Source organism: Pleurodeles waltl, chromosome 5 (assembly GCF_031143425.1).
Source record: "Pleurodeles waltl isolate 20211129_DDA chromosome 5, aPleWal1.hap1.20221129, whole genome shotgun sequence".
Taxonomy (NCBI): domain Eukaryota; kingdom Metazoa; phylum Chordata; class Amphibia; order Caudata; family Salamandridae; genus Pleurodeles; species Pleurodeles waltl.
In genome coordinates, this window is record NC_090444.1 from 1507727560 (window position 1) to 1507741225 (window position 13666).

Consider the following 13666-nt stretch of genomic DNA (forward strand, 5'->3'; position numbering starts at 1 on the left):
ACATAACTTTATGTGCACAACTTATGAAAACAATAGTTTTTGGACACACAGACTTAAAGGTTTAGAACGTCTAGTGACTAGCTGTACATTTGGCCAATGCCTATGTTCATCATGTCTTTATTCTAGGGTGAGAGGAAAAGGATTGGAGTCAGGCAGAAACCAACCAAATAAGGGAGCTTCTTCATGGAAGGAGAATAGCAGAAAGGAGGGGCAATGAAATACATTATTTTTCTCACATGGCAACCAGACAGATGGACAATCACTAGTTAACAGCCACAAAATGATGCCCTCGAAAGCGGAGGTTCATCTTCTGTCCCTTCTGAACACCCACTTAAGTTAGCCAAGGGCAGACCTGTGCACACAATTCAGCAGGAATTTTAAATACTCCTAAAATATAGAACACACTGGGGAAAGTGTCTGAGGAGAGGTGAAACCTATGAGAGGAGCTGGGTTAAAAAAAGACATGTGCTTAAAGGGGGAAGGATCTCTCTACTCAGGCAAGTGACATTCGAGCTACTTCACATATTTAAAATGTTCAATGGATCATCAGGAAATTATCTTAAAAATTCATGGAAACTGTAACTTATCATATAAGGTCTAGATTGAGATATGGCAAGAGCAATGATTGTAGATCCTAGATTGAGTCTGGGACACTAGGGAATTATAGTTTGTTTGAACAGTGTTAGTTCCATTTTGATTTCATCTGTAGAGAAGGATATGCAGAAATTCCCTATAATGTCTCATGGCAGGGAAGGTGGCCCAAGCCTGGGGATAAGGAGAATAAAAAACAAGTTGCTTCCTAGTAGAACAGAATGGATCCATAAACTATGATACATGCATGGAAAGAAGTTCACTGACTTGGCGCAGGGCAAGTTGGCAGGCTTCACAGGAGAATGCCAAACCTTTCTCAGTAAATATGCTACAGAACAAGTCACAGTGAAGAAGCATACCATATCGGCAAATTTCCAAGCATACTAAAATAACTCAAGAGAATATGAATGGAAAATGCACAGTGGATTAAGACACCACAGATGACACTTAAGGAGGAGAGAGAACCCCTTGGGGGTTGCCTAAGGGCTACATGGTCGTCATGGACTCTTATGTCAACAGTATGTTTCAAAAGTAATACTTTATAGACGGGTTGAATAGAATTGGAAAGAAGACTTTCCAAGGTTTGGACCAAATGACAATTCGGATGCAAAAAAAAATATATATATATATATTCCTCGCTTCGTTTACATTGAAGCAACAAAATGTGGCAATCTAGTGCCATTTAGCCAGCTCTAAATTAATTCTAATGTCCTCCTTCACCATACTGAAAAAAAGATCTAATACGTGGCGTCCGTTATTAGTGGGACCTTAGATGTTTTTCAGTGATGATTTCGTTCAAGACTACACATTAGAGCAGACATTGCAGGAATATTTGCCCTCTCTTCCCAGGATGCAGCGGTGTTTAAACTATAATGCGCTCTGCTTTTTGATCAATTTAACCTTTGGCAAGATTGTTACTGGTCTACAAAGGATTGATTACAGCCCAGAAAGGACGTACTCCGTGATAGTGGTGAGACGGAACACGGACAATAACAATTTGGAATCAGCAATATGTACACAAGGCAGACTGTAAAGTTAAACCAATCAGTAGATAGCATTGCTAACAGTCCTGCTAGTCTCCCATTTCTGAAGAATAGATTTATAATCTGATGCAACAAAAGCTTGCATTAAGGTGATGAAACCATCAGTGGCCCACTTCTATAAACATGAAGGCCTAGACTATGTCCAAGTGCTAAATGAGCTATTCCAGCACACATATGTGAAGTTATTACCAAAAACGTAGACTGTGGCTAGACCAGAGAACCACGTTTTATCCTAGTTTTGCATTAGGGCACTATGACATGCATTCAGCTTGGCTGAGTAGCAACCGTACCTTTGTGTGTAAGAGGAAGTGTGATCATTGGCTAGCTCAAACGGCATGTGTCCTTCAATGCTCCTGACACATACCTTCGTAGCTTCTAAAAAATATGATCTCTATTCCCTCTTGCTATCAAATTCTGCCTACAGAGCTATGCCAAGAATTTGTGGAGCAGGTGAAGGCAGGAGGCAAACAGGGAGAAATCAAATAAAAGGGAACCTATCTTGCCATGCCCTTCCCGGACAAGGTTCACAAAAGCCCATATGTTAAAATAAAAGTAAAAGTAATTAAAACTGCCATTTCAAGAAGCTGCAGCAAGTCAAAGTCTGCATGTCTGCACTTTCGGGCATTTCAATTACATTTGCTACAAACCCCCATAGTTATAGGTCCTATAATATGTCCTATGATATAACGTGATCAAAAAGATGTTGTTTTAAAAACGGATTTCATTTATTGAATATGTGCAGCAACACAACACTACTAAATTTAACACCAAGGAACGTAATAATTATAAAATATTACCATGCAAGCACAGGATAGTTATTAAAGCTCTAACGTGTCAAACACAGCTGTACTTTTTCACTGACTTATATGAAAGGAAATGTTATCAATGAGAGTACATGTGCCTGTGAAGTTGTTTGTGAGCAAACCTCAGATCGCTCATAACTTCCGACTGGCACAACCATTAGACCAAACCATAAATTTAAAGATGATGAATAACGAAAATTGCTGCTGTTTTGGTTGAGTTACCTATCAGTAAGAAATAGGGAAAAACATTCTGTTTCAAATCCAGACATTCTAACAACAGTTCAAGAAAACAGGGATGGTGGTGTGAGCAGAAGCAACACATGCCAGAAGTTTATTTGTATTTAGTCATTTAACGTCTGTAATACTTTTTAGACAATCGATTTACAAATAATTACAGTATATAAAGCAGTGTAATAAGGTGGGTAAGAGAGAGGCGAAGTCATCTGTTGATGATAGATGTGGGGATAACACTTGTGAAGACAAGCACCCATTGTAGTACTTACCTCTACCTGGTGAGACACGGAGGCATAAAATATGTACATTTCCAGCATAAAGAGATGAGACGGGGCGTAATCACTTAAAGTCCTCTAGTTGCCGGAATAGGATTTCAATAACTACTGAATTCCCTTAGGAGGACCTTGCATAGATGGCTGGCCCCAGAAAATTCTTATAGAGGAACCTGTAGACCTATAACAAGTGAACCTGCTCTGCAATATAGCAACCTCTGCGATGCTAATCCCCAGCGTGCATCTTCCTTACACCAGAAGTTGAAAAGCTGTACTACTTGTTGGCAGCCACCATTCAAAGAACCATAGTGACAATGCGAACCCCATACATAGAAAGAACTCTTACTGAATGATAGCTTTGACACTGTCATCAAATTGGATATTCCAGTAGATATTAAATACTCATGTAACCTGATCTTGCAGAGATTTGTGATTCATACAAACAGGGCTCAAAACTGCTCTGAGGGATACCAGGTTATTTAATAAAAAGAAGACATTAAAGATGAAAGATCTACTGTCTGGAAACGGTACACAAGGGAAGTTGACATCCATGCCAGGGCACTGGTTCGCTTATTATGGAAGAGGGTGGAGTGAGAGAGAATGTAAAAAGCAGTTAAGAGATCAAAAAGATCAAAGCAGCACAGCATTCAGAGTCCATAGGCATGCAGACATGAACTAGCTTTTTGGGTCAAACTAGGAGATTATGGTTGGCAGATGCCACGATAGACATACCTGCAGATTTGCTTCGTTGGGCCTTTCATTTTCACCAGACTTCAAGATATCCGAATCTTGATCACCTTCTGCCTGTGGAAGATTGAGCAAAACAAAGACTCAATATTCAGAGTAAAATCTAAATACTTGATGTGTTATTAGCTACACTGTATAGTTTTCTGCAATCTTATGCAACAGGGGTTAGTTGATCTGTCATTAGCTTCTAAAAGTAGAACGGTAGTCCTGAGAATGTAGTTTACCTGACGATATAAACTCCATTAATCTTCTTAAAAATATGTCAACTATTGCCTACCTACAAGCTGGCTCGGCAGAGATGATGTAGACAGAGTGTTTTGAATGTGGCCCCCTTGTCCTAGGACCACCACAGGCTGAGTTATGAGCAAAGAAAATCGTAAAAGTAATGCCCTGCAAAGCATTATGGGGCGAGTTTTCGTGCAGCAAATACTGTAGTATGTTGACTGCAATGCTCACAACAGCCCCTCGAGGAACCCACAAAAAAAATAGTATTTGGAAAAAACATGGTCATGTAACCATACAGTCAGCCTTAGGAGACACTTGAAAAAAGAATGGGAGAAAGTAATGAACTGTAAGGGGCATAGTGCATTACACATGTTTAAGGCTAGCAGGACTATTGCAATGATATTACAAACAAGGCCCATAAAACATAACTTCTTTCAGCTGTAAAAGAAAAGTAATGAGAAAGCTTAAAATGAATGTGGTAGGGATTATTATTTTGTCACTGGTATAATACGGGGACCCAGGGGTGGTACAGACAGAAAGAGAACATTGTGGTCAATGTTTTGAAGGTGGGCCCATTGTCATAGGACCACCACAGGCTGAGTTATGGGCAAAGATGTTTTGTAGAAGTAATGCCCTACAAAGCATTATTTGACAGGTTTCCGTGCCGCGAATATTTTAATATGTTGATATAACTGTAATGCTTAGAACAGGCCCTAGAGGACACCATAATGAAAATAACCCGTAGAGGGCATAACCACATAAAAAGAAATTGGCAATAAATAATGCAGTGTAACCATATATGTAGCCCCTAGAGGACATAGTGCATTACATATTCAAGGGAAGCAAGTCTATAACAATGCTTTTACAAACAAGGCTCTTAAAACACAAGCAACACCTAGCTGTAAAACCAGAGTTCCAGCCATGAGAGAGCTTAAACAGACACTGAATGGTGGGAGGGGTTATTATTTTTGGTTCCCCACTAACCTAGTTTGGGGACCCAAAGATAATGTAGACAGAAAGAGCATGTTGTGGTGAACATTTTGGTGGTGGTCCCGTTGTACTAGGACCACCACAGGCTGGGTTATGAGCAAAAATGTTTTGTAAAAGTAATGCCCTGCAAACCATTATGGGTTGAGTTTTCCCAAGTGCAATGAATATTGTTGAGCAGGCTCTACAGTTGTGCCAGGAGAGCCGCTCTCACTGTGAGGATTTCTGTTTTACATAAAGCATTCACCAATTTCAAGTGTTTTAAGGGAAGATCCACAAGAAATGATTCTGATTAGATAACGGTTAATGGGACCAGCGTCCAATACCGCCGATCGAGTTCACGATGTTGTGCCTGATCGCGCTGTGAGTGCCATGGTCGCCATGCAGCGCAAAAGGGAGAGACAGAAGAAATAGGTCGCCCACGCTAGCTCTCGTGCAATAATCCATGGAACAGGGGTAATCTTCAAGACGTGAAAAAAAACTACCTCAAGGCAGGACAAATGTAAAACATTTACCAATGACATCAAGTGATTTTTGAAAGGCAAGCCCACGAATGAGTTAAAGTGATGGGCATGACATGGGCGGGTTAAAAGCCCACAATACTTACAACAGGTCAAAGCGCTTGCAACGTCGAACTAAAAACGTAAAGATTAAACATATTGAAAATATGGATATCAATATGTCAGTACATTCACAAAAAATAGTTCTGTATGAAAAGGTAAGACCTACGCAAGATGGCGCATGGAATGAGGGAGAGCGACAGATCATGTTGACTGCGAAACAGATACCCGATGTCTGACAGGTGACACTTGAACAATGGCAGCAGAAGCTGTATGCTACGAATGACAGCAACAGTAAATAAGGCTGAGGTCACTCTGAAGATGGTAAGGCATGCACAAAGGTGGGAGTATGCAACAAGCATTGTCAAAGTCAATGGGTCTCACCTATGCAAGAGCTATTGGCTTTGCCAATGTCTTTTAGCCATGTTGTACACCAGCGTGGTTGCTGTTAAGCATGGCTAAAAGCTAGTGGCGTAGAGGAGAGTGGCGTGGAGAGTTGTGGAATGTCAGAGTGGAGTGGCGTACAGTTGCATACAGAGTTGTGGAGTGTCAAAGTGAAATAATATAGAGTGAAGTGTCGCAGAGTGGAGTGTTGTAGAGTAGAGTGGGAAGATGTAGATTAGAGTGGAGTCTGTCTTGGGAATGATGTAGTGTTTTGGGGTGATGTAGAGCGTCGTGGGGTGATGTAGAGCGTCGTGGAGTAGTGTAGAGCGTCGTGGAGTGATGTGGAGGGTCATAGAGCAGTGTGGAGGGTCGCAGAGCGGAATGGAGGGTCGCAGAGCGGAATGGAGGGTTAGAGTGGAGAGTGTCAGGTCACAGAGTGTTGTAGAGTGGCATAGAGTGGAGGGTTGTGGAGTGTTGTAGAGTACAGTGTCGTAGAGTGGAGTGTCGTAGAGCAGAGCATCATGTAGTAAAGTGAAGTGTTGTGGAGGACAGTGGCATAGAGTATCGCATCCTGGAGTGGTGCAGAGTGGCATGGAGTGAATAGTTGTGCAATGTTGTGGAGTGTCGTATGGTAGATTAAAGTAGAATGCCATGGAGTAAAGGGATGTAGAGTGGCGTAAAATAAAGTGTTGTAGAGTGGCGTAGAGTGGAGGGTCATAGTGTGTCATGGAGTAGAGTGGAAGTTTGTGCCGCAGAGTGGAGTAGCACAGAATAGAGAGGAGTGTCAGAGTGGAGTGTCATCAGAGTGGATTGTCAATGAGTACAGTGGAGTGTCGCAGAATAGAGTGAAGTTGAGCGTTGTGTTCCAGAGTGGTGTAAAATGCAGCAGAGAGGAGTGGAGTACAGAAGAGTGATGTAGAGTGGCATAGATTGGAGTGGTGGGGAGAGTTGTAGAGTGGAGGGGGCATAGCGGCAGAGTGGAGGGGCATAGCGTGTCACAGTTGAATAGAGTATCGTACACTGTAGGGGTGTAAAGCGGAGTGTCAAAGGGAAGTGATGTAGATTGGAATGGAGTAAAGTGTAAGAGAGGAGTGTCGTAGAGTGGAGTACAGTGGTGTGGAGTATAGCAGAGTGGAGTGGCAAAGAGTGCCAGGGTGTTGCAGAGTGGCACGCAGTGTCAGAGTGGAGCAGCATAGAGTGGAGTGGCATAGAGTGTTGTACAGTGGAGGGTCGTGGAGCGGCGTGGAGTAAAGTGGAGTGGCAAAAAGTTGGGTGGAGTGAAGTCCAGTGGAGAGTCACAGAGAGGCGTAGAGTGGAGTATCGTAGAATGTAAAGGCGTAGAGTGAAGTGGCACAGAGTGCAGTAGTGTACAGTGGCGCGGTATAGAGATCGCTAAACAGGTTGCTCCTCACTTCAATCTTTTTTAATGTGTAAATACATTGAATGTTTTTACTTTGGTTTTAAAACATTGAATTTCCTGCCAAAACTGAACTGCTGAAAATCAAATTGATCACTTTGCATGTCTCAGCACTTAGCCACTTCACTGGCTCTGCTGCGCCAGGTCTGCCACTAATTCCCTGCCCGCACTGATCTTTAGCTTTTTGCACATTGACCACTTTCAACACTACTGCGACTGCCATTTTTCAGCACGGTCGGTAATCTAGTCCTTTGACATAGGGGGCTTTAAAAGAGGCATCTTCGTCGACGCCAGGTACGCCAAAGGCAAGCTCGACGGTGCCCGAACGGGACCAGGGGCCAGAGACCCTTCCCAAACAACTACAAGTAGGCTTGATACTGCATAGTACAATTGCAGGTTTGAAAGGGATTCACCAAAGTGGACTGCTTCCATTCTATTGATTTAGCTGAAGGTAAACTAGAATGTAGTAGCTGCGTCTTCTCTCCTCCATGCAATCACACCCCAAAGACCGCCTGCAGCACAATGACCATCTGGCGCATGTTTATTGATTAATTGTAGATTATTGACTGTTCACAAGTTTAAAAACTTTTAACTTCCTAAAGGAGGAAAAACCCGACATGCTATTTCTGACGGAAACCTGGCTCCATGAGGAGTTAGGACCCGACATCACACAAGATGTGCCCTCAGGTTTTTACATGCCGGAGACACGGGACAGACAGAAAGGGTAAGGGGACTGCGATCATTTTAAAGGAAGAATTTAAATATTTACACGAACCACTACAACTCCTAAAAATGCAAAAGCATGGCATTTGTCAATTAACTGACTCCAGACGTTAACCTTCTTAGGTATGCTCCCTTACCACCCTCCTGGTCCGTCTGGCCACTTTATTCAGCCCGTCTGAGGTGAGTGCCAGCAGCGCAATAAAAAGGCCTAACTTTAGCATCTTGGGAGATTTTAACCTACATTTGGAAGATCTACTATGCTGCACCACTGAGCGTGGAGGACTAAGTATGATTCCACGCCTTGTGACAGCTGTTGGCCTAACCCTCCTGGCTAGCTAGCAGCACCTCACCAGTACCAGAGGTAAAAGTGATTGGTGGCAGCCTATCGCATGTCAATCTAAGACTCCGCAGGGAAGCTATACAAATCTCATACATGCAAAGACAAAGAGAAGCAGGATTTGGTTCAATAGGAAGCAACTGCATTCTATGTAAAAAAGCATGAATTGCAATTATGAGGATAATGAAACTCAATACTATTACAGCAGTGACCAGGAAAGTGAAACACAGGAAGAGTCCCACCATACTGTCACACTGGCGTGCATAATATCCCTGCCTACACTACTAAGTTTCTACATGAGAGCAAAAAGCAGTGGTAGCCCTAATCTGCCCATCTCGTCCCGGGAAGGAACGCCAATCCCCAAACCGGTGTTCAGAGATAATGAAGAGGTCTGTTAGTCTGCTGGGAGTCCTCTGGCATAGACAAAGAGGAAGCGCGGAGTTTCAGCAGAAACTGCGGCCACGACATGGCAGGCTGACATGTCCCCTCTAAGATGGTGGGGGCAGCATGTTTTTTTCTTTTTTTTATAATAACATCTTGTTGTTATGAGAATTGCCCTGACATGACAGCATGTATTTTCTATGTAGGGTAGACATTGTACTTTCTGGCAATACCTGGTGAGCTATCATGTACAGCCTTGTAACAGGCACAGGATGAAATATCGTGCAAAGATATGAAGTAACAAATTGTGCATGAAAGGGCAACTGATAAAAATAATAAAACATTGCCACTAAAATGAAGCCTTGCCAAAATAATAAGAGACATAAAATGACAAGTGACTGACTAGGTGAGAGGGCACAGGTCTCAAACCCAAGTTAAAATAAATGTGCCTATTTAAACACTAACAACCTCACAACAGCCTCCCCATTGACGGTTCGAGAGTGCCAAGGTCTATACAAAAAATGTTACCTACTCCTAAAATCACTATGCCTACAACAATTCTTATAAAAAACAAAGAATGTACCTGAAAGGAGATAAAAATCTCCATGCATGTTGACCAAAATCAAGCCAAATTTAAAAGGGCAATTTGGAAGCTTGAGAAAAGCATTCCATCAAATTACAGCCAAATGTCAACAGTAATCATGATCCTTTTAATCAAAAACTCAAAAAATCATCAATGGCAATTGAATCTAGGAAAAATTACACTTTGGCAGGTGACAAATTAATCATGCCATTGGCAAGGAAAGCAAGGGAGCACTCATGTTCCAATGCCTCAGGCATAACTCTGTCCGAGGCGGCAGCATCCCGTGCAGTGCCAGGTTCTGCTGCACCAGGAGCCACTTCACCAACAAAGGGCGGCTCATTGGAAGCTTCTCGTAGCAACCACAATCTCAATGTACATGTCTGGTAATGAACTCTGATCGAGAATATCAACATATCTGCGTCCAAAGAAGGTATGGGCTGCAGAGCAAGACACTTCTGGTGCATGCTCGAATGGGCATCACAATAATTAAAAGACTGGCAGCCCGCAATTCAGAACTGGTCTGAATGACAAAGACTAGTTGGACTCCAGCTCGTCTAAGAGTAGTGCTCTGAAATACCACATCATGTGTTAATGACAGCTAGGCTAGTGGAAGCACCATCAGTCCTCCTTGTAGAGATGGGGGAGCCATTGCAGATGCAAAATAGCAACAGCAAAATGCTGCCAACAAGTCACAATTTGGGAGACAAACTACATAGGCAATTCTGACTTGCATTTAACAACAACCTTCTCCGTTCAGCATCACATAACTCTCGTTCAAGAGCACCTGGAGTGCCAGACGAATCAAAGGGACAGAAACAACCTTCAGATAGCAAGCTAAATTAACAGCTAAGGCATCACTTCCTATTCTTTGCTGAGGAACACCGCCCAGGTACAGTTTCCTTATGCTGTGAAATGTTTATCCGTTGTTTGTAGGAACTTTTTTTTTTTTTTTTATTGTTTCCTGCCTACCCTCGTGTTCTTTTGGTATTTACAGTTGAAGCGTGATGTCTTATTTTAAAAGAGCACACACATACACAAATGTTGTTTAATTTTATATATTAACAGTTTAATTTTATTTGTTATGATTGGCAAATATTATGTAGAGCCGACGCCGGGACTCAAACCCAGTTCCCCAGGACCAAAGCAGGCAGCTCTGTAAGCTATGCAATATCACTAACTTGTTTCATTTTCTGGGAGTGCCATGCTCTCAGTGCAATATGTCAGTTTTTTACCAGGAATCAAGAGTACTTTCTTCAATTAGGATTTCCTATTTTTATATTCTTTATTTCTAGAGGTTTCAAACACCGGTCACTATAGCTGGGACACTGTGTGAGAGTATGCAATTTAATTTTTTTATTTTTCTCTACAGGCCCGGTAGGATTTTTTTTCCCTACTTTTGAACTAAACTTTAGAGGGTTTCAATTACTAGTCCATTATGTTGGGACGTTGCACTATAGCATATTTTTTCCCCATTTACACACTTCTTTTTCTTTTCTTCTGTGTATTTCCAGTGTTTTTGTTTGGGTGATACAATACTGCTGGAACTTCATATCCCAGAAATCCTCGGGAGGCCTGACGCATGTCTTCAATACAGGCAGCTTCTTCATTTGAAAACAAACTTTACTGCCATGCCTACTTTCATGCCGCTTCAATCTAAAACCTGGCAAAGACTGCAAGCGCACATTAGCCTTTGATCATAAGGCACTTTCTGCACGTGTGGCAGATTCCTTTTGCTGCAGACCCGCTTCATCCGCTTCATCCGCGCTGGCCCCAGGGGATAAAGCCTGCATTCAAACATTCCTGTTTATACCACAAGCCAGGTATGAGGACGGTAGGGTCCCTTAACGCAGTGAGTAAAATTTTGACTTCTGAGTCCCCTTGGGCTACTTTTTACCACTTATAGCTATGTTTGCTTTCCCCCAATTCTTTCCCAGTGACAGACTTCTCACCCGTCACTTATCAGGTTGAGCTACTTCTTTCCATTATGACTTGCTGTTTTCTAGGGATTCTTCTGTACGCAAACATATGTGCCATGTGTTTTATATATGCACTTTTACCGCAGCTAATTATTGTACTTACCTGTCATTGTTCATGTAAATTTGATATAAAACGTAAAAGAACTGATGAGTCTGAGGAAATGAAAGCATCAGTCCTTCCATGAAAAATGTCCGGGATCCCTCAGACTAGGAGAGCATGACCTCATAAAGTTCATAACTTACCATGAAATAATTAGCTTACTGGTGCTGGGCTCGATTTGCACTGCATCTGAGGAAGGTTGCACTGCAGCTGCCTGTGCTGTTATCTGCTTTGTGTGCGAGTGAGCCTTGTAATGCTGACAGTACTGTATCTGCTGTGTGTGAGGGAAGCTAGCACTTTATCTTCCGTGGGAGGGAGCATGCACTGCTGCCTGTGCTGTAGCTGCACTGTGTATGAGGGAAGCATGTACTACTGCCTGTACTGTATCTGCTGTGTGCAGAAAGCTTGCATTGTACCTTCTGTGTGAGGGATGCTTGCATTGTACCTTCTCTGTGAGGGAAGCTTGCACTGTACCTTCTCTATGAGGGAAGCTTGCACTGTGAGGGAAGCTTGTATTGTACCTTCTCTGTGAGGGAAGCTTGCATTGCACCTCCTCTGTGAGGGAAGCTTGCATTGCACCTCCTCTGTGAGGGAAGCTTGCATTGCACCTCCTCTGTGAGGGAAGCTTGCATTGCACCTCCTCTGTGAGGGAAGCTTGCATTGCACCTCCTCTGTGAGGGAAGCTTGCATTGCACCTCCTCTGTGAGGGAAGCTTGCATTGCACCTCCTCTGTGAGGGAAGCTTGCATTGCACCTCCTCTGTGAGGGAAGCTTGCATTGTACCTCCTCTGTGAGGGAAGCTTGCATTGTACCTCCTCTGAGAGGAAAGCTTGCATTGTCCCATTTGTGTGAGGAAAGCTTGCACTTAACCTTCCATGTAAGGGAAGCTTGCATTGTACCTTTTGTATGAGGAAAGCTTGCAATGCACCCTATGTGTATGGGAAGCTTGTATTGTACCTTCTGTGTGAAGGAGAATGCACAGTTGCCTGTGCTGTATCTGCTGTGTGTGAGGGAAGCATGCATTGTACAGTCTCTGTAAAGTAAGCTTGCATTCTACCATCTGTGTGAGGGAAGCTTGCACTGTACCTTCTGTGTGAGGGAAGCTTGCATTGTACATACTCTGTGGGGGAATCTTGCATTGTACCATCTGTGTGAGGGAAGCTTGCATTGTACTACCTGTGTGAGGGAAGCTTGCATTGTACCATCTGTGTGAGGGAAGCTTGCATTGTACCTCGTCTGTGAGGGAAGCTTGCATTGTACCTCGTCTGTGAGGGAAGCTTGCACTGTACCTTCCAGGTAAGGGAAGCTTGCATTGTACCTTCCCTGTAAGGGACAAATGCACTGCACCTTCTATGTCCGGGATGCTTGCATTGTACCTTCTGTATGAGGGAAGCTTGCATTGTACCTTGTGTTCACATCTGCTGCTGGAAAGGTGACCCAAGAGTAAAACATTTCTGTTCTGTATGCGTAGTGTGCCTCAATGACAAATGTAACCTCTCCTTCCTCTTCTGTGCGGCCATAATTTCTTATGTGATGTGAAGGGGAGTCTCATGTTTGATACAAATGCAACTCTGTTCTGGTCCACCTTTTTAGGCTGAGCATAGCAACGCACAAGCGCTGCTTATCTGACAAGTTATCTACTTGGGCTTTAAACCATGTCCACCTCACACCCATCATTATCGCTCATTCATGGGCTTGCCCTTCAAAAATCCTTTGTTATCATTGGTAAATGCTTCAAGTTTGTCCCTCTTTGGGGTGGTTCGGATACCGGCTTGACCATCGACCCCGTTACATGGCTAATTGCACTTTTGCCAATACGTTTGATTGCGAGCAAACTGCTTTTTCCTTTTGTGTCTCCTTCATGCTCATGCTATGGCACTTTCAATCAGCTCACTTATGTGAAACTGTTTTACTTTTCATTTTCTGCACCAAGAAAAGTCCAGTTAAGAGTTACACTAATAGCTCTAACTCTAGCTTTAAGTCGAGCAAATTCGAGACCCACTGCAGTGCAAATGCTTTTTGTTTTGGTAGAATGGAACGGCATTGTTAATTGGGGCCCTCCTTTTAATGGTTCAAGCTTGAAAACCTAAAGACTCCAATAGGTACTACCAACCTAGCTAGGGAAGATAGTCCCTAACACCACAGAAATTCCTGTGTAAGTTAATTAGGGCACCTTTTACATGTAAACAAACAAACATACTTGGGAGATACGTAAAGTCATAGCCTAACCAACACTGGCAGCGCCATGTCGTAGGACTTGTGTTGTAGTAACGAGACTGCAAGATTTTAGACGGCATCACCACC

General features: G+C 43.0%; 1 protein-coding gene across 3 annotated transcripts in view; it reads right to left on the reverse strand.

The window, feature by feature from the left end:
• The window catches only part of FBXO9 (F-box protein 9), a 343828-nt gene that overhangs the window by 301241 nt on the left and 28921 nt on the right, over positions 1–13666 (reverse strand). For all 3 annotated transcript variants that reach the window (XM_069235799.1, XM_069235800.1, XM_069235801.1), the window contains exon 2: positions 3676–3747. In XM_069235799.1, coding sequence (XP_069091900.1) covers positions 3676–3747 — 72 coding nt within the window. The remainder of the gene's footprint in view (positions 1–3675; positions 3748–13666) is intronic.